The sequence below is a fragment of the Megalops cyprinoides genome, chromosome 6, assembly GCF_013368585.1.
Source record: "Megalops cyprinoides isolate fMegCyp1 chromosome 6, fMegCyp1.pri, whole genome shotgun sequence".
In the NCBI taxonomy this organism is placed as follows: Eukaryota; Metazoa; Chordata; class Actinopteri; order Elopiformes; family Megalopidae; genus Megalops; species Megalops cyprinoides.
This window is the reverse complement of record NC_050588.1, coordinates 13,556,107-13,583,533: the sequence shown is the minus strand read 5'-3', so window position 1 is coordinate 13,583,533 and position 27,427 is coordinate 13,556,107. Positions and strand designations below refer to the sequence as shown.

At 46.7% G+C, this 27,427-nt stretch overlaps 1 protein-coding gene across 4 annotated transcripts in view; it reads left to right on the top strand.

The window, feature by feature from the left end:
- The first annotated feature begins 871 nt into the window (after positions 1–871).
- plekha6 (pleckstrin homology domain containing, family A member 6) overlaps positions 872–27,427 on the top strand; it is a 43,277-nt gene continuing 16,721 nt past the window's right edge. The window contains exons 1-11 of one of the 4 annotated variants that reach the window (XM_036530388.1): positions 872–916; positions 3,259–3,342; positions 5,573–5,699; positions 6,252–6,356; positions 7,332–7,404; positions 13,695–13,795; positions 23,226–23,401; positions 24,626–25,072; positions 25,591–26,104; positions 26,626–26,712; positions 27,268–27,321. In XM_036530388.1, coding sequence (XP_036386281.1) covers positions 885–916; positions 3,259–3,342; positions 5,573–5,699; positions 6,252–6,356; positions 7,332–7,404; positions 13,695–13,795; positions 23,226–23,401; positions 24,626–25,072; positions 25,591–26,104; positions 26,626–26,712; positions 27,268–27,321 — 1,800 coding nt within the window. In that variant the 5' untranslated portion in view covers positions 872–884. The remainder of the gene's footprint in view (positions 917–3,258; positions 3,343–5,572; positions 5,700–6,251; positions 6,357–7,331; positions 7,405–13,694; positions 13,796–23,225; positions 23,402–24,625; positions 25,073–25,590; positions 26,105–26,625; positions 26,713–27,267; positions 27,322–27,427) is intronic. The other 3 variants (XM_036530389.1, XM_036530390.1, XM_036530391.1) reach the window with 3 other exon arrangements.

Sequence of the window (27,427 nt, the reverse complement as noted above, 5' to 3'; positions counted from 1 at the left end):
CAACAGTATTGTTGCGGCAATACTGCCGTGCTTCCTGATTGACTGGATGTGTGTGTAAGGCTTTGTCATTCCTTGATATGCGTGGCACTGTACATCTGAATGTGGCTTTTATAGTCAGGTTCTTTTGTCTGGCAGTGTCACTTGGGTTTCATGCTGAGGTTGTCGACATGAAATATGGATGTAATTATTACCATGCGAGAGGCTGTGTCTCTGTGACTCTCTCTGTGCAGGTGGGTTAGGGGAGGGTGCCGATATGTACCGTACCTGAATGTTTGCCGTTCATCCTTTTGTCTTTAACCCGTCACAGCCCCCTGGCCCCAACTCTGCCCCACCTTCCATCAAACAGTGCCCTCATCCACTGCCCCTGGGAAGCCAGGTTGCGAATTCTCCCTGGCAACCCCTCACTAGTGTTGGGGGGGGGGGGGGGCATCATCACTTAGAGCAGAGGACTGACAAAAGGCCCACATGGGTCTCCTGTTTTACAGTTGCTCCTGTGGGAGAGAAATGAGGAAAAAAAAGGACAGACCTAGGAATCGAATCAGCTGAGCCTTGCAGTTCTGCAAGGCAGGAGAGCATGAGAGAGAGAGAGAAAGAGAGACAGCGAGGGACAGGGAGAGAGAGAGAGAGAGAGAGAGAGAGAGAGAGAGGGAGGGAGGGAGGGAGAGAGAGGGGGCTGGCTGGAGCACACGTTCTCAAGGAGAGAAGGAGAAAACAGCACAGCAATTAGAATTTTCAACACCCTACAGCAACAGCAAAAAAAGGGTCTCCCATCTCTTCCGTTGGGAGCATTCTGGCCCTCACTCTCTCTGCTCTGTGTATGTGTGTGTGTGCGTGCAAGACAGCGTGCCTGCACTGAGAGTATTATGTGATTTATCCAGGAAAAAATGCTGAAGTTCCGTGCAGACCGGAGAGTGAGGTAGGTAGGACATTGCGCCTGGGCGTTGGAGGACAGTGGCGAGGGGAAGTTTAATGTGAGGGGCTGGCTTAGCTGCGATCTGTAAGAGTGGTAGGAGCTGCAGGTCAGTGATTACTGCAATGCAGTGCTGGGGGGAGAGAGCTGGTGTTGTCCTTAATATGTTTGTGTGTCCAAAACTGACAACTGTGTGCGTATTTGCATGTGTGTGTGTGCGTGTGCGCATCTGTGCACGCAGGTTGTGTGTAAGTGCGCATGCTAACACTTGACTCGGGAGGATTTTGTCCTAGGCCTGTGTGGTTAGAGCAGTACAGAATAATGCCACACTTCCATGTGGTGTTCTCAGATATATGTAGATCTGTAAGAAATCGAAAAACGCTTCCGCGGTTTTTCGTGCACAACATTCGGACAGGTCGGATTTTACAGCGTACCATTCGGGTTCTGTAATGCGCCAGCTGTTCGTTTGGCGTCTCTCTATGTAGGTTTGTAGGTTACGCCAGAACAGCCATGCTCGCGCGGGACCCCTCTGAGACCGAGCGCCCAGTGCAGGCGGCAGAACCTTCACGCAGGGCGCAGGCCCGTGTAAGGTTTGTTTTGAAGCGCGGCGGCACGGCCCTCAGTTTACACTGGGCCGCTAATCGGGGGAGCGCATGCTCTTTGCGTGAGTGTGTTTCTGGACGGCAGCCACTGTCCTCTACCTGTCAGTGTGTGACAGGAGAATCCACAGACCCCTGGGTCCTGCTTGTCCAGCTGCCTGCATTCTGGCGCTTGTGCTGGGGTGGGTATGCCAAGCAGCGGGCGCGTGGCCCTGGCTGGTGCAGGCTCCAGCCCTGCTCTAATCTGTGTTAGTTGGAGGGGAAGGGGGTGTCACCTGACAAACGCTAAGCCCTACCATGAATCGAGCTTTTGGGTGTTACTAGGGAACAAACTCACAACAGTCTTGCCCTTTGATAAGATCCTCAGGTCTGATGTGAGTCTTCCCACTTGAAACACATAAGCGCATTCCTGTGTCTTTTCAGAGCTGCTCAACCCCAGGCTGTCCAGGTGCACACCTGAGATGCAGTGATTTTCTGATGAACTGATTGGAAAAAAAAGCAAAAACATATTTACCCCCTGGACCCTGGGCATTCAACCTGAAATGATTGAATCTGTATTTCTGAATTCAGGAAATGTGTAATAGGCTGTGGGTAGGAATTTGTTAGGCCAGGGAAAACTGTATGGGGCATCTTGTGTTAATATTGGATCTAATTTCTGAGGGGAAATGTACTGCTCCATGTACCATGTACCCTCTCGGTCTCTTTTGTAAATTCATAGATACCCATGACCCTGGTATTCATCCTGCTAATGTGTTGCTGTTACAAGTAGACATTGCTTTGTCCAGGGAAAAGAGAGCTTGCTCACTCTAGCTGTATTGGGTGTAAGATCAATAAGTAGGAATGAAAACTGTGGGACAGGCATGAAGCGCAGAGTCACTTGTTTATCCGATTTCATCATGGGATATGATAGCCTTAAGTTATTATAAGACAAAAACTGTTGTTTTTCCTGTCTTCTGTTAATACATACAGTAGCTGTGATGGACATAAGACTGTATTATGTGTTTGTTATATTACATGCTGCAGAACTCTGATTATATTACATGCCACAGACTTATTTACAAGCTTACCAATACACTATACTGTACATAAGACATCCTTAAGTGCTTATGTTTGATCTCTGTCACTTATATTCTGTTCACATTTGCTGATAATGAATTTCCAGCTTGTGTTGTGCCAGGGGAAGGTGATTGGTTGGATATGTTAAGCATTTGTAAATCTGCCTTAAGGTCTAAAAAGACCAAAAGACTAAAATCATATACCTGGTATAGTCACCTAAACATTTTCCCTGAGGCTCCTCAAATACTTATTGGCCCCTTTTTTGCCAAAAGAGGTAGATACCATATACATGTGGAAACGGTGTACCTGTTAATTAACAACTGTAAGATTAACAGTTTTTTCAGAAGATAGCCCAAAGTGCTGTTTAAATGTACCACACAGCATATTCTGATCTCACATGCTGTGGTTGGATGAGTAATCTGGAATTTTTAACTTAACAGCTGCTGCCATCCTTATCCAATGAAGGAGTCTCCCACACGCTGCTGGGTGGGAGGTGGGGGGGGGGGGGTCCCACTCAATCACACTCTCTCTGACACACTTGATTAGTTGATAATTGCTCCTTTTGAATAATTAAAGTGAATGGGGCCCCACAGTCCTGCAGTGTGAGGGGGAGTTTTGGGCAGATTACCTGCTATGATCCATGAGGCCCCTTCCCAACATGTCGTCATCCTCTCTTCTCTCTTCTCTTCTCAGCCAGAATGACCAAAATGGGACCGTTGGGCAGCCATTGATCCAGAATCACTTGGAGGAATCCAGGAAATTACAAAGATATCCGCAGTAAGTAAGCAAGGTTATAGGATGCTTGATATTTACAGAGGCATTGTATATTACCATTGTATGTTATAGTATATTGCTATCTGACTGTGCCTTCTTCCTAATACATGTTTGCAATTGACACAGAAACAAATTGGAACATATAGGGAAAGAAATATATATAGCAGAAGTACTTATACAATTCTATGACATGAAGACTGGAAGGAGGAGGGAAATTAAGATGAATTATATATGTATTCTAGAAATAGCAATGTGTAATCACGTTAAGTAAAAGCATATTAATTGTGGGGATTTCAGTTCTGTGGTTCCATGGTGTTATCATTGTATCAGATATGAGTTGATGCCATATGTGTTTATGGGATTCAGTGGGGTAATGTAATGAAACTAGGAGTTGTACTGAAGAGTTGTGATCAGACATCATGCTGACCTACATTGTAAGTGAAAGGTTATGGCATGTACGGCCTATATGATTCTATCCTTAAGGCTGTATGGTGTGCACACTCTACACTGCTGCCCAACAACAGATAACCTTAACCACCTTGCCCTGGAGTGAAAACCCTGCCCAGTTCTCTTGCATTGTTGTATCATCACTGAGAGAGAGAGAGAGAGAGAGGGAGCACAAAGATATTGGATGATCCAGCAGCCACCTTTAGGAGAAAGGATTTATTGTACCTTGCAGATCTAGCACAGGAGTTCCAAAAAATGTCACTGGGGAAGACGGCTCCACACAAGCTCAGGAGTGTCTCACTGTGTCTTAAACGGCACAAACAGAGTGTGAAGTGTGAACCGGTGAGGCAAACTCAGATTGTGCAGAGCTCCCTTGATCAGGGTTGTCACCTCATGAAAAGATGCTCCTTTTCTATTGTGGGAAAATTCCCGGTATTGTAAGTGTGAGTGAGGGGCTTGCTAAGATCTGCCGTTTCTGTTTCATTAAGAACTCAGGTGACTCTATACTGTTTGTCTGTTGCCTTAGTGCTACATGCTGTTTGTTCACCCAGCCCTTTGAAAGAGCTGGCATGGGAACACAGAACATGTGTCAATGTCTGTCAGACTTGGCAGCCATATATACTCTGTACTAAAAACCGCAGCTAGCATTGTGTTATGTGGCTGAAACTGAAGATGTCATTCGCTCAATCCCGCCCCCCTTCTGTGAATACATGCGCACACATAATCACACGCTCACAGCGCAGAAGGCAGAGAGGCCTGGGCATGACTTATGGTGCAGACACTCAGATGTGGACGGAGGAGGAAATGGAATATCTGGGTGGATTTCAGAAGGATAACAGCGGGGGAGTTTCACAGGAGGGCTGTTATAGACGGCTCTTTGTCAGGGAGATGTACAGCCATTCTTTGCCGAGACCTCAGGCTCCACCTCTCCATGCCTCTGTGTGTTCAGTGACATCAATAATATTGAGCTGATCATCAAAGGTCCGTTAATAAAGTATGGTCCTACCACTAATGTGCGGAGACCTCTTATGGTGCGCTTTAATGAAAGTTATTTTCGGTTTCATTAAAAAATGAACAAAAGATCTGATCTGTAGGAGTAACGGTCAAATGTGTATATGTGAGTGTGTGCATCTGCATTCCTGTGTGAGCGAGTGTCCATGTGCAGGAGTGTGCAGAAGGGTGGGTGAGAGATCAGATGCAATGCCTTTCATATTATACAAGATATTAACTGCAGAAGCCTGACTTGCACACTAATTACAAACTGCATTCGATGGGGGACATCAATGAAATGTCCAGCTCCAGAAGTGCGTTCGTAAATTCATTCGTCCCGTCGGTCAGGGGGTCGATAGCTGCCAGCGCTGGCCCAAGGAGCTGAATGGAGCGATCAATATATTGAACAGGACCTGTACAGCCGCATCGCAGCAGCTCCTGACTCTCCAGGCCTCGATCCCTCCCCGTCCAGCTCCCAAACTGCATTCTTAGTGGAAACCATTGCCTTTTTATAAACTACAACCTCAGGGGTGCGGTCTTGCGCCGCTGCCAGGCGGCCCGAAAATAGAACGTTTGTGACTGCTTCTGCCGCGCTGCTCGTGCAGTGCGCTTTCCTCCCTCAGCTGAGCTGTTTGTTTCTGCGACGATCTCTGCGCTAATAAAGTGGAGCGTTTTTCTACTCCGCGTTAAATACTGACGACAGGCAGATGAGAGAACGCGCTCCCCCGGAGCTCTCGGCTGTGAGCGGCGGTATGTGCCGGGAGGACACGTGTCACTCCTGTGTCTGTGTGCGCAGGAGCTCCAATCTGGACATGAACGGCAAGGCCGCCGGTAAGGGGCCTGTGAGCATCGCCAACGACGTCAACTCCAACAACCTCACGATGGTGTCCGACTTGTCCCCGGAGCAGCCGCCCAACGGACGGGTCAGTACCAGCTGGGCCTCGAGCCAACTCCTCCTCTGAGACAGTCTGCGTAAAGTTAGGGCTCCTCTTTAAACATTATAGGGATCAATGCATGCCAAGCAGATGGAAAAATCAAAGTCCTCCACAAATGAGAATATCTGTCACATGGGGAAGTGACTCTTGGCAAAGGAGGTTAAAACCATAGAAACAAAATTGCAGGAACAGCTAATCTCACACAAAAGAATGGTCATATAATGTATCTAGGAGATAGAGATAGAGATCTCAGTTCAAATTCATCTTTGTACATTTTTATTCTGTAAACCTGCCATAGAGGCAGAGGCATAGAGTAATCTGTTGAATGTCAGGTGCTGTGTTGAAAACCCTGACAGATATTGTTTCAGTCTTGGCTGTACCCACTTTCCGCTAAAGTCATTATTCCCCAAGATTGGCCAGTTTCTGTGATACGCACAGCTTCCAGTATGCAGTTTGCCAGCTGTCACGCTTTGCGCGTCAGACTCAGCAGTCTGTTGGATGAACTGCATGCCACGAACTTTCTCTGAATATCCTCCGCAGGTCGCTCGTGTCTCCAAGAAAGCTGCGACGTTTGGCAAGCGGTCCAACTCCATGCGCAGGAATCCTAAAGCAGAGGTCACCAAGCAGGGCTGGCTGTTCAAGCAGGTATGCCAACCAACTCTAGCCCCTCTAACCGGCAGCCTTCCTACTCTAGGGCACCCACCCCACCAAGGGTTGGATAAATATCCACTGCTTTATCTTTTAACGTTGAATTCAGAGCTTGACGCCACATGTTTTATTCAATTTGGAATGCCTGATGCTTTTCCTCCTTTATCTCATTCCCACAACCCCTGATGACAATCCGCGAAAGAGCAGGCAGGCGTGTGCCCTCTTCCAAAACAGGCATTGCCAAGCAGCACCTTTTTTCACACCAGCACACAAGATTTTTCCCATGGCAAGCTTGCACAGACATGAGTGGGAGGATGCTGCCTCATGCACAACTTTTCTAACTTACATACATATATACATATATCTACCTGTACCTCCAGGCCAAAACACCCGCTACCTCTAGTATTTGATATTTATTTTACGTATAGTATTGTGATGTATTTTGGATTCCGTGTTCTACTAACTGATGTATCATTGTATACTTGGCTTCCGTTGCCTAGTCAGATTGCAGTCAGAAGTTAGTCAAAAGTTAACTTGTGGTGGAGCTTGAATGGTGTTATGCTCACACTCATTGGTCTGGGTCTATTAGCCTGGTCTAACACTGTTGCTCATTTAACCGGAATGGGCACACTTATGTTCTATTGTGCTGGAGGTCGTTCTGGATAACAGCGTCTGCCAAATGCATGTGCTGTAATATAATGTAATGTAATGTAATGCATATACATATATACAACCAGACAGTGGACACCCCTATCCCAAGCAGAACAAAATCAATTTGTTCCATCGCTGTGGACTTGTGGGCTGATGACACAGCTGGGATTGAACCCAGGTCATTCAGCTTGCTTTAACAGTGAACCGCTCGACCACTGAACTTACTAGAAGCCACTGACTAGTTCATTTTGTGTCTGTGTACCCTCCCCTGTGAGCAAATTCCTGCCACGGTATAATTCTGTGCCTTCTTTTACATTTCAGGCAAGCAGTGGTGTGAAGCAGTGGAACAAACGCTGGTTCGTTCTGACCGACCGCTGTCTTTTCTACTACAAAGGTACGAAATCAAACATGATATCACAAGAATATTGTACAATAATACATAATGGGTATTCAAATACAGATCTTATTTACATGGGGTCACATCAGTCACATTCGTGCAGACAAAATAAGATTGCAAGGATGTTTTCCTTCCCCCAGAGGCAGGAAGATGTACTACAGTGTCATATTCATTGGCATGTGCACTTTTTTATCTTTTAATCTTTTTATAGAAAGCCAGGAAGAGTTTGAATGTTTTGATTTCAATCAGCTCTGATATTTCTTTTTTTTATGACTCCTTAGAGATTCATTAAAATTACAAAAGGGAGATTGCAGGAAAGATAACTGCGACAGACATCATAAATGAAAGAACTTTGAAAAAAATAAGAAAAACAATATTTTCTCTCCTTCCAAATTTACTGTATTTGAAGCCAAACTTAGACTGAATCGGACAGATTCTATTTCTCTGTAATTTCGTAAATTAAATGTCTTAAGTATCTTCATGATAGAACCATGCCAGTGCACACTGTACTTTGGATGGTATGAGATGTTTCTCCTGAGAAAATGGGTAAAAGTAGCAGAGAGAGTCACTCTGATCTTCTGAACTGTCTTTAATGTTATATCAGAAATATGAAAGGACATCCTCATGTCAAAGGCATTCTGCAAACACATTATGAAAGAGGGTAACATTAGTGTTTTGCAACAAATAGCCAGCCCCAGGTGTTTTGTCTGTGTTTGAGCTTATGCACGTGTGCAGGACAGTATGTACAACATAGTGCAGATGGATAACAGACGATCTGGAATTCCTGACAGATTAGCGGTGCATTGTTTGTCCCATAGCCCTGTTGAAAGGCACACGCAAGCAAGGCTTGGTTCGATTAATATCACAGTGTCTTCAAGTGATGTATCTGCTGGTGTTGCAGTGCCTGGCACTTCATTCTGTCACTGCATTTGTGTGTGGAACAGATTGTGTCATCTAATGCCCTTCGTGGTCATCCTGCATTGCTGAGGCCAGCGTGATGGAGGGTGTACGTCATTTGAATGGGGTACCCCAACAAATCGACAGCAGCCATTTTTCAGAAAGCTCTTTTGGTTAATCGTGCATTGCTTACGGAAAATCTTCCTGTTATCAAATGAACTTATGCCACTGAACTCCTCGTGGCGTTCAGATGTTTAATGGCTGGTATGTCAGGCAATGATTTGTCATTTGCATTCACTCCCTTAGTCAAGTGTTTTGTGTTTGGTCTTAAATTACACCCCCATCTTGAATGGCACCATTGTCCGCTCTCCTTCAGCGTCACACCGTGTTTCCAGGGTCTGCCAGCCTTATCTCATTTTGGTGGTGTTCAGGGTCTTCTGCTATCTGCAGAAATGTCCTGAATGGAAGAGGCGCTAGCAATCAATCTTCCATACTGCTGTGAACTGAGAAGAATGGATGGCTGGTAAACCACAGCCATTTCTCTGAGACCAGCAATGCACAGAGCGTGCTGTCTCAGGTGAAGGAATTCTGGGATTGCATAGGTTTTCTCCCCTCTCCCCTCCCCCCTCTCTGTACTATCTGTTGAATGGTGTGTGCCTCACAACATCTATCTCTGGAAGGTAGTAATTGTATAGAAGATGGAGCAACAACAAAGCACCTCTTGGAAGGAATGCATTGTGAACCGGCTTTGCAAAACAACAAACAAGCGAGTCATCGTTGTTTGACATGAGATAAAGCTCACATAATGACTGTGGCTAACATGCATGAGATAGACATCAGTAGATAGCTTTAGTGCAATGCACTGTATGTCATCATATGGATACATCGAATTGTGTTTAATCCGTAATGCTCTCCTGCCAGGGAGAGGAATTTCAGACAGCCAGGCACGTCCACGGGTTGTCTCCCGTAACGTTTGTGTGGCTTATGACAACGGACACAAGCTTCTAGTCAGACATCCTGGCCGGTCTCTGCATCGGTTGGCTTCTTGCCTGAAAGTGTCACTTAAACATGTTCCCCAGTGTCTGAGCCTGTTGCCCCAGGGGAGGATCACCCTTAGAGTAACTCAGTCTCCGGAAGGCTCCTAAACTAAATACAGCAGCGGGACAGACCCCCACCTCTCCTCTTCTGTTCTTCAGGCTGCTTCTTGTCACCTGAAGGCACTGCGGTACGGCACGGTGTCCTATTTTCACACAGCTCACAGCGGTGTACTTGTTACCTCCCAGAGCACATTGGGTAATGTTGCCTTTTTTTGTCTGCCTTAGTTGTAAAACATTTCGGAATGCATTTCCTTTTACCTTCATTTTCAGGTGGGATTTCTGTAAGCTGTGTTTGCTGTCAGAGAGATCCGCCGAACTATTGCTCTTACACAGTTCTGCGAGGTAGTCTTGATAAGGACCCCGTTTTGAGCAGATATATAGCATACAGTGCTGTAAGAGTACAATAATAATGGTGATGGTACCAAGCACAGTGTACAACACGTGTAGTCTGAGAATTTGGTTTTTGAGTTGAGGGAAAAGAGCAGCTGAACTTTTGCAGCACAAATCCCTTCATATTTGTTACAATAGCAGCAGCAGACAAGATTAGACATAGCATTTGGAATGGAATTAAAATCACTCATGGATGGTAATCCAGCTCCAGGTCAAATAAAGATAGCTTTATACAGCTCATTTAAGAGGCATTGACTAACAACAATAAAAATAAATGACTACTGCAGTTTCATTTATTTCAAGGTTCACATTTTCAAGGCTCACACGAGAGTGTAATTGACTTCGATGAGAAAAGCAAGCACCTCTTTTCTTGCATTAGTTTGGAAGCATTATTATCAGGGGTAAGCGGAATCAGAACTCGGTTCTGTGGAACTGAGCAGATCTGACGCATACCTCACAGCCCAGAGAGATGGGCGCGCTGTGCAGGCATTTTAAAGCAAAGTCGCGCTTTTGTCTTGAGAGGCAAACAGGGTGTGCTCAGGACAGAGCTTTGCAGTTGATGTTGATCGTAATTGTGTGTGAGGTAATGAGGATACCAGGAGCGAGATCAGTGGATTTTGCACTCTCTGAATTTGTCTGAGCTCCCATCCAAACCGTACCGGCTCGGTTGTTATTAGGTTGCGCTTTATTGTTCTGACGTTCACTACTTGCAATCTGAGTGTATCGGGTTGACTGAGTTTGCGGTTTGCCCAGCAAGCGCAGATACCGGGTGACACCTGCGAATAACTGGTTGTTATTTTTACTGACCCACAGTGAGGTCAGAGTTGTTCTTTTCAGCAGGTCTTTTTTTTGGGAGGGGGGTGGGGGTGGGGGTGCAAGAATTTCAGCCCAAGTGAGAGGGACGCCACTCACAGCTAACTATATAGGTGTCCAAAGTGCACAACGTTCCACAGCGTTCATATTTCAGACCCCTACAGACCCCCTCTCATGCAGTCACCCGAAAACGTTCACCCCGCCTCTCTACCCCAAAGCAATCAAATTGGCAGCATAACACCAACCTTTTTAAGGTTGACCTAGTCCATGTCCTGTCTCCCTCTCCCCACCCCCCATTCTCTGCTGCTATCTATGAGGTGGAGGCGGGGTCTTGTTTACGAGCCTAGGCCTTGACCTGTTGGCCTCGTCCCCATGTGCGTGCCACGAGCAAAAGGTGCGGAATGTGAAGTTCAGTACACCCAAAGCCCCCGTCTCCACCGTGTTTGTGTACTCAAACTCAGGACTGTGTCCGTGTAAACACTCTTCAGCTCCAGGTCCTTGGAATGCGTGTGCTGAGTGTTGTGTGTGCGCAGCACGCTGTAAGTACATTGCGCGTGTCATGGGGGTTCTCCTGTGGTGGCTCTGGACTTCCTTATGACATATGACTTACTTGAATCCTGGAAAGGACTCTACTGTACCTTTGAGGAAGGTACTGCACAGCACTTGACCCGAATCACTCCAACACTGGCTCAGCTGTGCAAACACTGGCTGAGTGTTGTTGGGAATAGCCTATCCTGGCAATGCTGTAAACACTCAGGTGACTTTGTCTGCCAATGGCGAGTAGCATCAAGCATAAATAAGGGAAAATAATCTCAAATTTCTGTATGCTCATGCTAAATGCTGATTGTAAGGTAAACCACTGCTAACATTTCACTGGCCCAGGGTGATCTTTAATTCCCAGTACAGCTAGGGCTAATCTTGCTTGGATCAATTTAAAATTTCCCCTCTGCAAATTGGAGAGTGTTAGTTATGTATGAGAGGGAGGTACTATTAGATCATTCTGTCTGTTGTTTGTTGCTTGAACACATGCTTTGGCAGCATGCTGTAAGTGCAGGCTTGTAAGTGTCATGCCGACGACGCCAATTGAAATTGAAATTGAAACTAAGAGAGAGAGAGACAGAGAGAGGGAAAGAGAAAGGGAGGCAAAGGGAGGTAGCGGAAGGACCGATCTGGACAGCAGCCCTTCCGGACCGGACCGGGCTCGAGCCGCTCTGATCTCTATTGAGACGTTAACCCTCCCCCCTCCCTCCCTTCCATTAGCTCATCGGGAAGCGGAGTCATTTTTCAAATTGAATTAAGTCGCATGCCTAGATTGGCCCTGATCTGTTGTTTTCGGGCCACAGTCGTCTCTCAAGATTCATAACGTGTCGCCGTATCTCCCCGCTCCGATCTCTCCAGCTGCGTTATGGAGCCGAGCGAGAGAATGTGTGACGGAGCAATTTAATGCTTGGACTGGCGTGCCAGCAGGGAGGAGGTGGCGAGAACGGCCTGCTTTTTGTTTTCTGCCATTTTGCCGGCGTGCCAGCCCGGCGGCGGAGGAAGCGGAAAGGATTTGATGCTGTGAATGAGCGACAACAAAGATGCAAAAGATTGCCGTTCGCTTTGCGCCTCCCAAGAATTCTGGCCCGGTCTGCTGCACTGGGGGCCGCGGATACCATGCGCTGCTGATGCCGCGGATGCCATGCCCCTGATAAGATCTACAGCCGCAATGTACGATGCACAAGTGGGCTTCCCTTATACTTTCAGTGCATGGATCTTTACCTTCTTTTGACCTGAAAGGGCCGCGATTTTTAACTGGCTGTCGTAAAAATGCCTTTGACCGCAGTCGCTTTTACGATTTATCCCTCTTATGTTCGTGCTTGGAGGCGTAACGTCCGAAAGCAGGTGTTAGGGCTGCCACTCTGTGATGGCTCGGCGTTTGAAAGGAACGCCTTTAATCTGACAGAGTGTTTGGAGAGTCCTCACCTCCTGTCTCTTTTGGGGTGTGGACCGTCTTCGTTGCCAGACAGCAAAACCTTAGGGACCGGTTTTGCAATCAGCTCCCTATTATGGTTTATCAGACCTTTCTTAGACCAAACAAATGTGAAGCGGGGCCATTGCCGATTGCTTTGTTTTGTACAGGCCTCAGCCCAGGGTGTGTGTGTGTGTGTGTGTGTGTGTGTGTGTGTATTTGAGTGCATGAGTCTTTGTGGGAGGCATCTGACGTAGTGCTGAGTGTCATTCACCCTCCTGCAGCAACAATAAGGAGAGTTTGTGTGTGTGTATGTGTGTGCACCTGTGACAGAGCCTGCAGCCTCCCATCAGAGAGGGCAGGTACACTTGGCAGGGGGCCCAGGTCCCGGATTCCAACAACACTGAGTCACGGGGGCTGATCGCTATCTCCACGCTCAGGTTTTAGCACAGCGAGCAGCAGCAGCGAACAAACAGAGCTCCCGCCGCCCTTCTCCCTCTCAGTCACTCTACCCCGCTCAGCTAGGCGCATGCACTGACTCACACACGCGCACATACACACACACACGCGCACACACACACGCAGGACTCAACACTCTCCCCATCGAGAGGGAGAGAGAGAGGGAGAGAGAGGAAGCCTCCTGTGTGTTCGCAGCCCTTAAACTCAGCCGCACACATCGGAGCTGCACAGCACACTGGATCTCTCAGCCAGCCTTGCTCCCCATGAAATTTTCATGATGTGCTTCATTATTTAATTACCCAGAGTATTTCTCTCTCTCTTTTTTTTTCCTTTCCTACCGAAAGCTCTCTGACACAGATCGGTATTTGGCTATATTTGCTGATGCTCCTGTATGTTCTACCGGACTCTGGACTACAGAAAATGGATATCTATGACAAGATCCACTGGCTATTTGCTCTGAGTTTGTTTTATCGGTGCTATTTGGCATTGGCAGAGACAAGAGCTGGCTGTTTAAGAGGATTGTGACTGGGGGGCTGCTTGCTTTTTTTTTTTTTAAGATTTTTCTCCCCTCCAAAGGATTGAAACCTAAAGACTTTGGTGTGATTCCTTTGTGAAAGACTTGATTCCGGATTTTAATTTTTTGTTGCTGTTGTTGTTTTTGCACCTCTTCAACCGGCCAGACGAGAAGGAGGACGGGGTGCTGGGTAGCCTTCCGCTTCTCAGCTTTCGGATCGGAGCCGTCCAGCCATCGGACAACATCAACCGCAAGTACGCCTTTAAGGTCAGTGACTTCAGGGGTGCATGAAGGAGGGGTGGCCGGGGGAGCAATGCGACGGTGAATCTGGCAGTTCCTGAGCACACAGAAGAGATCGGCAGCGCCGACCACAATGTAGGCTTTGTGTCCGAATTAATAACAAGGGAAAATGAATCTGGCAGTTTGTCAGACCACAGTGACTGTTCTCACAATACCCATACAAACACTGAACTTTTCTGCTGGCTATATGTATAAGCAGTGTGCTGTGAGATGAAGAACTGTCCAGAAGGGGAAAACAGCCACAGAGGATTGTCCTCATAGTCGCATAAATACAAGATATGTGATTTATATTGGGAGATTTTACAATTAGATCAATTTTTTGAACTGTGTGTTTTATTGTTTTCTTTTGATCACAACACTAGGAGCACTGGCCAGTATAACTTGTATGGCCAAATTCTATAATTTAACCATTTTTCATTCACATTTATGACTATTGAACCTACCATGAATAGCCAAAATATGTATTATGTTACATTGCCGCTGTTGTTCCTGTAATGGTGATATTGTGCTTACCAGCAGGGAAATTATGCTTCCGTGAGTATGAACTGTGGAAGGAATGATCTCCCATGGCAGTTAGAGTTATTCATGGAATATTGCATAAGGTGTTGTTTTCCTCAGGGAATACTGGGGAGTTACGTAGAAGGTGGGGAGTGGAAGGTGTTGTTTACCGTAGCGAGGCTCTCATAGCCTCTTGCTCCGCAAGCTTCCAGAGAGGAGGGTGGGGATGGGAATTGCCGTCAAGTCTCCACAGGTTTCTGAAGGTTCCAGTTGAACCACCTTTGACACCTGTCGATTGCAAGCACACCGTTGAGAGAGCAGTAGAAGCCCTGGGAGTGGAGGCCCACTAACCGTTTTGAAATTTTGGTCTGCTCACCCCTCCAAACGAATACACTCCTGTCTCTCTGATTTAGAAATGTTGTGTTAGCAGGGTCTTCCTATTAACCTCTTTACATTTGTAGCAATATTTCACTGGAAGTGCGAGTAGAGCAGATGACTCACTGAGTTGGCAATGAAAACATTTTTAGCGTGACTTTTTAAATGGCAGTGACTTGATGGGTGATCAGTATCCAGCTAAAAGGTTATTCACTTTTTCCATTTTCCCTTTGTGACTTAAATTTCACATCTCCAGCAGACACTGTACAGGACATGCAAAACAGTAACAGAAGAGTAAACTACAGAGACATTTTCAAAAACTCCATCCGTCTGCTCTTGAAATGTGGATTCTGTAGTGAGGATGATTTCTGGTGAGTTCCGGTATGTTATTGCAGGTTTCGTCCAAACATCACACCTAACTGCCAAGAGCTGAACTCCATCAGGTTGTGATATGTTGGCGTTATAGAAAACCGTCTTTTCCCTGGAAGGGTAAATAATTAAACACAAAACGCTGACCCGACACATCGCTTGTGTAACGAGTCCGGTGTGAGTTGAGGGTCATACATTAAAACACGCATGGCAGCCAGTCGTGAGCTCTCCTGCAATAACATCATGGCCTTATATCGGATCACTCTGGGAAAAAAAAAAAAAAACGGGTCGTCTTTATCTCTGGTCTGTGTTAATGAGCTAGACCCAATTACTTTGTTGTGTTGGCTATTAAAGCATAATTGCAATTCTGTCACTCATCACTTTCATATCTCACCATTTGCAAATGTAGCATCACAAGTCTATAAATGGCCTTTCATATCTGAAGGGCTATTGATTTCCACCACAGTCTGTGAACTGGCTCCTATAAATCAGCTTATGGCCAGCAAAGATTAACAGAATGAAAAAATCAAACAAAAGAAAAAAAAAATTTGGATGAAAACCTATGAATGACGGATCAGGACTATTGTGTCATTGCCTACTGTTGCTGTTGTTTAATTTAGTTGTAATTCATTTATTTTTCTGTTTTCACACATTGTAGTCGCTTAAAAAAATAAGCCAGTGCTGCATTTGCATGAGTAAACAACCTTCTGTGAGCTTTCTTGTAGAACTGCAGACGTCTGCGTTTTGAACCAGAAGTCTAATACAGCCTAATTCAGCCTTACTGGGTATTTTAGATATTGGCATCAATGAAGGCCAACTTGTACTGAGTGTGTGTTGTCGTGACACCACACGCTCAGTCATATTTCCAGTGCGGTGCAAGGCGAGGGCTGTCACAAAGTGCCAAGCCTTTTTTATCTCCTGCTTTTCAAGCACTACATCAATGCTGCTGGTATGCGTGGCTATTTTCGTCCGTTTGTTTGCATAGTTGCTTTGGTTATGCACAGTGTTGTGGGATATGCGCCGCTGCTGTAGGTGCATGCGCATGCAGCAGACCTGGGCCGATGCAGCCTGTCTGCACAGTCGCTCTGCTGGCTGTGGTATATCTCTGACGGCGCGAGTCCTGAGTGCTTCGGATCCGTGCTGATGCATGCCGACGGGCCACGCTGACGAGGCTCTGGGACCTGCGCGGGAGTCCAGAGCGTAAAAACTCAGGAATAGAGCTGCTTGAATATTGATGACTGCTATTACGCAATCGATGTGTGAGTGCATCTGTGAATATCTTAAACTGTCCCTGCAGCGCTCCACTCAGAACTTGGCTGTGAGGCTGAGCTACTGTTATTAAACAGGAAATAAGGAACAGCCTGCTCAAGATCCTCAGATACAAAATCGTACAGAGCAGCAATTGATCCAACATAAATAAAATAGTTGATATAGTTATATAGTTAATATTGTTATGCAGTTAATCATTCTACTACTACTAGTAATAATAATCATCATCATCATCATCATCATCATCATCAACATCAACATCATCATGTAAAATTATTACTAATTTTAGGTATAACTAGTAAGGAAGTGTCACAGAGAGGACTGAAGCTCAGTTCATCTGGTTGTTGTTATGAATCAGTTTGCCCTAAGTGTAAACTGAGGACGTTCCGCTGTCAGTAGTGAGCCGGTCTTCACTCTGCCCAGCAACCTTGATACGCGGACTCTGTGTTTGGCCCGGAAAGGTGTTGACAGAGGCTGGGCCCTGGTTCCCACACGACCCTCCAGAGCCGCTGTGAGCTGGTTCCCGCGGTCCTAGCGGCCAACATTTGTCTCAGTTCCTTGTGTCTTGTTGACACAGTCTTGGAGCTCAGGAGGACGTTGACCTTATCAGGCAGGTGTGCTCTATCTGTTTAGCCAGCATGCTGACCAGGCAGACAGATGTGTGCTCTTTGGTGCTTCCCATCATCCCTCTGTCCTTTGTGAAAAAGGTAACATTGGTTGAAATTTACAATGTACTCTGTGCTGAATATAGAGGGAAATATGTCAATTTTTTGCCATTTTCAAGTATGTGCCATAATTGGATGCACATATGTTGTCATACTGTATTATAAAATGTAATCTACAATGCATTTTCTCATATATTTGTGTACTGCATTCTACCTTCTCGCAGGGGGTGTGCCCCCTGTGTGCTCAGCACAACAGAGATAAAAACTCTGTGCTCCAATTCATTTAGAAGAAACCACAATCTAATCACGTAACCCGCTCCCACAGAGATCCCACAGAGACTCGTAAATTCATCGCTCGCCTGGCCTTTGATATAAATGCGCCTCGCGCTCATCTCTGAGTTAGGTAGCTAAGTTACGCAACCATGTAGGGCAGTTGCTGCAGAAATTCGTCCTGCACAGCTATGCAGAATCACTCGTCCTCTCGATTTCACACCTTTCAGAATGTTAAACCCGGGCCCTGGAAAACATCAGACCGTGGCCGCAGACACCACTGTCCCGTCATGGTAGGAATCGCCCTGCATGCCAAGTCCAGACTGATTAAGACTGATTGCACCTGAGGGCAGGGGCTAGATTCGTGACATTTCAGAAAAGGCAGTCAAAACTTTCCTCCAGTTCCTTTGGGAGGGTGTTTACTTACCCGGGTGTGCACTCCACTGTAACCCACCCCTGCGCCAGTCTTATCAGGCGAGATCAAAATCAAACGCTGGGCCAGCAGTATGTTAACAGCGCATGAATAAGCAAATGCACCTTTCCTGAAAGAAAAAAAGTGCCTGGTGAGGTCTGCTGCGAAGGCGTTCGTCAGTTTAGGGCTGTTTTAACGCTCGAGAACACCCGTCCTGCCCGCTTTGCGTCTTGTGTGCCTCCACACCTGAAGTTGAGGATCTGTGGCTCTTGGTTTTACAGCAGCAGTTGACCAGGTAGCCACTCTGGTCAGACAGCACATGTCCTCGCCTGCCCACATGCTCCACCAGCATCGGCCTCATGGGAAACGGGTTTAGATTCTGCAGAGACACTGTAATTCTCTGTGTGACACACTAAGAGAGAGAGGGAGAAAGGAGAGGGAAAGGCAGAAAAAGAGAAGCAGAGAGGGAGTGAAATATCAGAGTGGGAGATAGGTGAGGAGATGGGACAGGGAGTGAGACGATGCTTTTGAACCTCCAGCTGTACAAACAGGTACTAAACTGGCCACCCTCTCTCTTCCAGCTTTGGGTCTGGAAGGTACTGCACTGTTACTAAATTTTAAGCTGGCTGAGTCTTGACTGATGGCTGATCACTGAATCCAGAGCAAGCTGTCTGTTTTATAGAGGGACCTTAGCTCTGGTGACCTCTTGTGCTGGGTCGTGCCATGTCACACTGGTCTGTGACAAAAGGCACGTTTGTGTGCGCATGCGCTTGCGTGAGCGTGCGTGTGTGTGTGTGTATGTGTGCGCGCGTGCATGTGTATGTACAAGGCAGCAGTTCCGATGCAGCCCCTTGGCAGTCCCACGGGAACCAGCACAATGCAGCCTCGCCCACTCAGCACTTAGCGACAGATAACCATGCACCCTTAATCCCAGCTCATATTACAACTGGCCTGCATATGTGGCCCCATTTTATCAGGAATAAAGGAATAAAAAACAGGACAAGCGTGTTGTAATCCCACTAATTCCACTGCCGCTGTTGTTTCATACGACACTTTCCATGGGGGCCCAGGGGGGAGAGTGATGTCATGCTACCCTACGGCACTACAACAAAAAAAGCATTTACGTAACATTAAATTATTGTCTTCTCCCTCTCTGCTGCCCTAGCGTAAAGACGCCATAGGTTTTAATGCGGCGTTGCAGGCTGGATTCCCCAGGCCAGGGGCTGGCTGATGGCCGACCCAACTGCAGCAGAGGCAGAGAGGGAGATAGGTAGTGAGGCCTCCCCATGCAACGCATTAAGAAGGGAACACACGTACACAACACATGCGCGCACTGATGATCGTGCTACTCATACAGGCTATAATTAAGCTACAGGAGCTTTGAATATGACATATAAACCAGAGCAGTGCTTCCCTCGTTGCAGCCGTCAGACATGTTGCTTTCACCACATAAGCGCCCTTGGACTTCCTGAATACCAAGGGCTGACGGCGACAGGGCTGCATCTGCCGTTGCAGCGAGGTGCAGACAAGCAGCAACCAAAGTGGAACGAGGAGAGGGGGTAGTCAGGCTACGCGTCTGAGTGAATGACCCCCCCCCCCCCCCCCCTGCCCCCCGGGTGGAGAAAAGGGACGTTTCTTGTGTCCTTGAAGGTGACTCGCTCGACAGAGGGACAGAGAAGGGGAGGGGAGAAAAACAAAAAAAACAAAAACTCAAAACAGCCTTCTTTGAATCACCAGCCTGAGGAGGAAAGCTGACACAAGCTCAGTCTGTTACTGTCCTCCACAATTTTGTCAGGCCTTTATGCCTTTGTGTGTGCCTGTGAATATCCTCAGTAAATCTGCGCTCCGCTGACAGTCCTCAGAGGGAAACCGCACCATCCTGCGAGCAGTCATAACAGGGCTGGAGACTTTTTTTACAGAAAGAGCATTACGTGAACAGCTGTCCTCGGTTTCATATACCTCAGCTGTCTTTTCTCTATAAGAGCACTGAGATACTGCTAACGTCACATGGCGGGTTGACTTGAACTGAAACATATGTGGCTTTGTCTTTAAAGAGCACAGTATCAAGGAAGGCAAGCATGGGTTTAAAATGTCAGCCTTTGGCAGTAACATGATAATGTCATGTTTTGCTGCCATTGAGTCTCCTACAAAAAAGTAATGTTTGTCAGGATATGATTAAATATGTAAACGGACACATGAGGAATGCAAATTTTACTGATATGCACATGAAGTAAGTGCTGATCATTAATGTTTTTCCAATAAATGTACATATTCCCAAACATTTCTAGGACACATTCTGAAAAAAGCAGGTGACAGTATTCTGTCCAGAACAGGCTGGTCCCGTGGTATTGTGCAGTACTGTTTAGAACAGTAATATCAGCAGGTTTGTGAACTGAGCAGAGGTGCACAGCCAGTTCACTTTGATGATTGTTGGATTTTAGAAAAATAAAATCTGTGGATCAACCGTTTTATCTGTTCAGATTAATTTTGCTCTGCAAATCTGCTCTCTCGTGTGCACTTCCTATCAAATAGCCTGCATGGTAACCTTGTTTCTCCACAGCCCTCCAATGTGTGGAGTTTGGAGAGGCCTCCTTTACCTGCATTGTGTGAAAAGTAATAGAGAGCCATTGAATTAAAACCTCCATCTGTTCTAAAAGCAAGCCAACTTGGGTTGCTATTGATTCAGGAGCAAACATTTTTGCAGTGCTCCAACACTGAAAATTAAAATGTAAAATGCCCCAGGGCTCAGCTCATTACCTCATCCTCAAATTGTAACCACAGATGCACTCGTTAATAACTTAATTTGCCATTAAACGCTGTTGCCTCAGCGCACAATTTACACTGTACATGGTACCTGTAGCTCCAGAGAACCTCTTGATTATCTATTGAACAAAATCAACTCAATGTCTGTCATTTCTTTCACATCTTTACAGTTACATGACATGCCATGGCAAACAGTCACTGGCTCCATATCTATGTGTGTACATTTGTCTGTGTTCTTGTTGGTTTGGTTAACAGCGGTAGCCAGGGGAACACAGGCAGCTGTCAGAGTTAATTATTGAAAACATATCTTTAGGGCTTAGCACGTTTTTGTGCAATTACCACTATCTTTATTGCAACGAAATGACTAAGCTCCCACTGGTTCAGAGCACATGAGCTCATTCTTCCTAATGTACAGATAACTGAACTTGTACATTGATGTTATATGACGACTTGGTACATTTGATAAATTCCCTTTCCTTTGACTCATTTATAGAGTATTGCACCAAGGGCTCCTGACTTGTGATTCGCTATTGTGAAACACCATTTACTGTGGCTGTTTACTGTGTTTGTATTGTACCTCTATACTGTAGGCAGCGCAATTGTAGGGCCTGCCGCTCAGTTTCATTCACCCCTCAATGACGCTGTTGTGGTTATGCTCCTCACATGTCGTCACTGCATCGACTGTGTGAGTGTCTTTGCATTATGTATTGTATCATTGCCCCCATGTGGACAAAATGAGAATTACAAAACTAAAAACATTGTGATCCGGCATTTGAAGTTGTTTATGTGTTTATAACGAATGAGCCATGCTTTTATCTTCAAATAATGGAAATTTGATTTGCTTAAGTGAAATGTTTTTTAGATATTATTTTTGTCAAATGGAGACATGTTCAAAACCTCAGGAAAGTAAATGGTGATCAACTGATTTTTAACATTTCTTTGTTGCAGGCCAATAACATTTTAACCCAATTTTGTTCTTGAATTTTGTGTGACATCACATCCATTGTACCATCATCAAAGCCATAGGCCACACCCTCCCTGTTGGATGACCTTCAATCTGATTTCCTCTGACCCTTTGACCTTCATTCAGTCTTCCTTCTCTCCTGTTGACTCCTGTTTCTGAGGACCCCTGAGTGCAGCTGTCCTTCATTGTGCCTGTTTGAGTCCCCAGATGAGCTCCCTTACTGTAGGTAGTGTACTTCTCCTCATTTCACAGCTGCACGCCCGAACGAGAAGAGGCTGGATTCACTGTCTTTTACCCCAGTAAAGAGCCACGCCCGTATAGAACCATTTCAGTGTGAAATATTAAGAATTGGAAATTTCACATAAAATATTAAAACTGAAAATGGCTTTTCTGATTAAACTAGCAACATTATTTTCAATGTTGCCATCTGCTTCAGGGGCAAATGTATTATGTTGTGAATTGTATAGTGATGTGTACAGTGAAAACTCTATTTGGGTTTCATGCATTTTCAAGCACATTATACATTATCATTATTACTCATGTTCACCTTTAACCCTTTCTTAACAACCATGTGCTGCAGATCGTGAAACAACATCAGTGTTTGTATTTTTGTCCTATCTTGAGTATATGACACTTAGTGAACTTGGCATTGCAAGCCTGCATCTGATCACTTCCACGGCATTTTAAGTGATCTCCTCAGTGACACTAGTCACTACACAACAGTGTACCATAGAGGTGAAATATTATGGTCTGGAGGTCTTTGTAGCAGAGTGGGTGTTGGTACTCCAGCTCAAACTGTGTGTAAAGGCTCAGTGAATCTAGCCTAGCATGACTGTGTCTGATAAGAACTGGAACGTGGAGCACTCTGGGTAACTTTTGAAATCTCTGTGAATTCTTTCCGTGCTGAAGCAACAGGTGTCCTCCACCAATCAGCTGTGTTACCTGAGATAATCGGTCTGGCCATCCCACCCAGCTCGTCCTAGGTCATCTTGATCTGACATGGTCCACCAGCCTGCAATGTGTGTGTCAGCATATGAGCCTGGCACTTAGCAACGCTGAACTCCATCTCCCACTGTTAACCTGATTCTATTCAAGGACTTGTAATGGCCAATTACCCTGTCAGGTTAAGGTTTTGATTAAATCAGGCACAGTGCCAAGCCACCAAATAGCAGAATGAATCATTTCAGCCTTGAAATTCATTCTGCTGATTTTTTAAAGTCCAACTATGATGATGATGCTTGGAGAATAAAAATAAGAATCACAGCTAAAGTGGAGGATAATTTTTGCTTCATTTGCTTTCAAAATGGATTGTCTACAGTGCTCAGGATTTGTGCTAACACCACTAACACTGACTTCTGACTCTACCAATGAACCTACATTTTGTTTTGGAATAAATGTGGGAAAGACACATGATATTGCATGTGTCCATCACTGCCACAAAATGTATTCATTCAATGTGGCACTGAGCAGTTAAATTGATTTACATTTCTGTTGTTACCTGTGACGCATGCATTGTGAATAGAGTGCATGCTTCTTTGTGCAACAACGCGCAAAATTCAGAAAACGAAAACCTAAAACGCTACTAACAATGTATTCTGAGACCAACGGCATTGTTTCTCCCCTTGAGCAAATGAGTTGTGCCTTGCATGTGAGGGAAAATTTTGTGACGCCGGGACGTGTTTGCTGAACACTATGCTTGAATGCCTCCGCTGTGGTAATTCACTCAGGCTTTCCCCCCCGCTGTGTGATGAAGGGCGCGGCTGCGATGAAGGGGCTCTGGCGTCTCTGACTCTCTGTGTCTTCCCTCCACAGGCCTGCTGGGAGGAGGAGGAGGAGGCCGGCAGTAACGGGAGCCTGGCCTTCTGTCTGCAGGTGGAGCACGCCGGGACGCGCACCTACTACTTCAGCGCCGAGAGCCTGGAGGAGCAGGAGGACTGGGTGCGGGCCATGAGCGAGGCGGCGCGCGTCGCCATCCCGCCTGCACAGAGGTACTGAACGTGCTCACAGGGACTGTGACAATGCACATGCAGATATACACACTCACAGGGACTGTGACAATGCACATGCAGATATACACACTCACAGGGACTGTGACAATGCACATGCAGATATACACACTCACAGGGACTGTGACAATGCACATGCAGATATACACACTCACAGGGACTGTGACAATGCACATGCAGATATACACACTCACAGGGACTGTGACAATGCACATGCAGATATACACACTCACAGGGACTGTGACAATGCACATGCAGATATACACACTCACAGGGACTGTGACAATGCACATGCAGATATAGACACTCACAGGGATGTGACAATGCACATGCAGATGTACACACTCACAGGGACTGTGATCACATGGGTGCAGGTACATACACTAAAGTACTGTGAACACACACACGTACAGATGTACACACTCACAGGTACTGTGATCACACTATACACACTCAAGGAAAAAGCTCTTTAACCCTTTCATACGTGACTTATTTTATGCTACGTAGTGCGTGTTACATTACATGGTTCATTATGCTTTCATTAGTGTTATTAAGCTTCTCATAGTTTTCACTGCCCCATTTGCTATACTTTTTAACATTAAATCACTGTTTCCTAACATTAGCTAGACTTTTGTAGTGTTCTAATCACACCGGTTTGACTATGCGCTAAAGGGCTAATCACACCGGTGTGACCGTTCGCACAAAAGGGTTAAAGAAAGTGTGATCATGCATCAAACACACACACAGGTACTTACTGTATGCAGTTATTCATGTGCTCACAAAGACAAACACACACATTCAGACATTCACATACACACATGGGTACATGTACATCCACTCACATACACAAACACACACATATTTTCACAGGAGTATATATTTGCTTCACCTGGACACCATCAGAAACACATAAACACGCAGTAATGCATTCTCTCTGTACCCTGCGGTAAGTGCAGAGGAAGATCGAGTCCATATTTTACAGAGCTGCAAAAGTAGACCCAGAAGACACTTGGTGGTTTTGTGCTTACAGCTCTCGTGATTTACAACTGTCCTGGTGACTGGACTCCAGTAAATCCATTGATGATAATGATTAATGTCACAAGCTTTGCAGCTTTGAATCTGCACAGCACATCTCTCACAAGCAAAGCACACACAGATCCACTCCTGTACATAAAGGAAGTGTAAATCCTCAAGTCCCTCCTGCAGGAACGACGCGGAGAACATTCCCCCCGAAGGACAGAACAACGGCATGGTGGCCAAGGGGGCGGAGCCCGGCTCCCGCGGGGAGGGCGACGGCCAGAGGACGGAGACCCAGGAGGTCAAGCATGAGGTCAACGGGGTGGCCCCCCAGGAAGCGGCCGCGTCGCCCGCGCCCACGCCCGCGGGCCCCGGCCCGGACGGCAGGGGGGGCGAGAGGGGCGGGGCGCCCCAGCCAAACGGGTGGGGGAACCACGGCGACGCCCACCCCTTGGCCTTCCAGGCCCAGCAGGAGGTGCGGGAGGCGCGGGAGCCCCGGGAGAACGTGGTGCTGCGGCGGGGGTTCGTGCCCCGGACGCAGCCGGAGCGCCTGGCCCAGCGGAAGAGCTCCATGACGCAGCTGCAGCAGTGGGTGAACCAGCGCAGGGCCCTGGGAGTGCAGGAGGACCTGCGCAGGTGAGAGCACTGAGAGAGGGAATGCCGATACAGCACAGGCTACGGCTGACCTTTATGGGAATAAAAACGCTGGAAATATGTTTTTTGGGATACAGGATACAGTAAGAATTTATAAATCAACATAGTCAAGGGCCGCTGGTGTGTGCTTGGTGCATATAACTAAACAGCCTGCTTTTGGGTATTTTAAGATTTATTGCTGTTCTTCAATGACAGTAATTACAAACCATACCAGTTATGTATGGTAAATGATCATTGTAATTTCAAGTTTGTATCCTTAGATATTAAAGGCACTATTAACACTATTATTGCTTTATCTACTCACACTATTATTGCTTTATCTATCTTTATAATCTTCTATTATGATGAAGTAGAATTTACATATCCTGTGTGAGGATTTTTATGTCTAATTTTTTGAGAAATGTTGAAATTTGTTGAAAATCAATTATGTTTGTTATTTTGGCTACTTCTGATACATATCACTTTTTCAAAACCCTTTCCTCCCCCATCTCTCCCTACAGCCCCTCCCGCTACTACACTGTAAACAGGGGGATGTCCCCGGACTATTATGGGATGTACGGGAGCCCCCAGTATGTGGACGAGTACACTCTGTACCCCCCGGGGGTGCGGCCGGACAGCATCTGCTCAGTGTCGGCGGCCTTTGACAGGCTGCCCCCGCGCTGGACGGCGGAGGAGAAGAGGCGCTCGCTGCGGGACGGGTCCCTGTACGCCCGGGAGCCCCAGTGGGCGATGATGCCGCCCGCGCAGCCGCACCCGGCCTACTACGGCCCGCTGGAGTCGGCCCAGAGCTCCATGCGCCGGCTCTCCCTGCAGCCGCGGTCCCGCTCCGTGCCCCGCTCGCCCTCCTCCTCCTCCTCCCACGGGCCCTACTCCCCCGGCCCGCGCAACTTTGTCTCCCCCGTCCGCTCGCCCAGCGCCCGCTTCGACAGGTGTCCCCCGGGCCGGCTCCGCGACGACGTCATCTACGCCGACCCCTCCGTCTACGGCCTGCGGAGGTCCATAAGCTCGCCCAAGGTAACCCCGGACCCCTGCTCCGAGCGCCAGTGCTCAGTTCCATTCCTGTGCTACCACTGTCATGACTGCAGCCTTTATCAGACTTTATCCTTTTTTACTTTTGTGTCTCCAGTTCTAGTCCCTGCACCCCAGTGCAATTAATCATTACAACCTATGCATTGTCTAAGCAATTCCAGAAAAATAAAGAACATTTTGATGTAAACACTGTAGCAGCCTCAACTGAAGTGATTTCCTCATTTGATCAATACCTGGATTGCCATAATAGAGCTGGGGCTTGCTGGGACCGTGGCTGTACAGCTGTACACCGGTTGTGCACATAGATAATGAATAAATAAATCATAGATAAATCATTGCATCTGTCCAACTTTCCATCTTTCCTTCCCCGAATGCTGGAAATAACAATACTTGATAATGTTTGATCCCATTCATGGTGTGTCATTCTTTCAGCTGTCCTCTCTGTGCTTTACAGTGAGTGTTTTTACTTCCTACATGACTGATGCCTTCTTTACTTCCTGTTTCAGTACGAATACCCTGGAGACAGGCGATCCTTAAGCCAAGGCATATACCACTACAACTACCCCGGCTCCCCCTCTCTGCATGACAAAATGGTATGTGCTAGAATACCTCAATGTATAAAAGCAGCTCCTGAGGCGCACAGGTGATAACTCTTAACCTGAGGTCCACTGAGTAAAAATGACTGAGAATGAGTCATTGTTGCTGGGTACCATGGACTAATGGTACTGTGCAGGTGGATTAGTCATTCTGTGTTAGTGGTTAGGGCTGCTTATGGGCTTTGGTGGAGCTATAGACTGTCTGTGGTTGTTGGATGTCTGTGGAAGAGGGTGTGGTGACATGTGTGCATAGCCCACAGTATGTGTGTGTGTGTTTTAAGTGTGTGTGAAGAGTAAGACTGTCTGTGCGTGTGGCTTTCTTGGTTTTATGCGTTTTTCTCTCAGCTTGGCTGCTGATGCGCATGTTGTGTCTGTTAACATGGGGTGTGTGTGGACATGGCTGCCCGGGGTGATGTGTGTAGCTGTTTCAGTGTGTGGGAGTGATTCTGTGAGGACATGGGTTGCTTCCTCTTGCTGCTGAGGGTAGACTCAGCCTGCTTCTCTCTCCCTGTCTCTACCTGCTGCCGCTGCTGCTGCTGCTGCTTGCCTCAGGAGGATATGCTTGACCTGCAGCTGCAGAGGAACCTTGAGTACCTAGACCAGCAGGTGGGTGTGTCACTCTTCAGCCTCCAGCAGGTCACAGTCAGGTCAGCTTCCAATGCAAACCAAGAAAGTCAGAGCACAACGTGAGCAAACATGGTCTATGAACTAG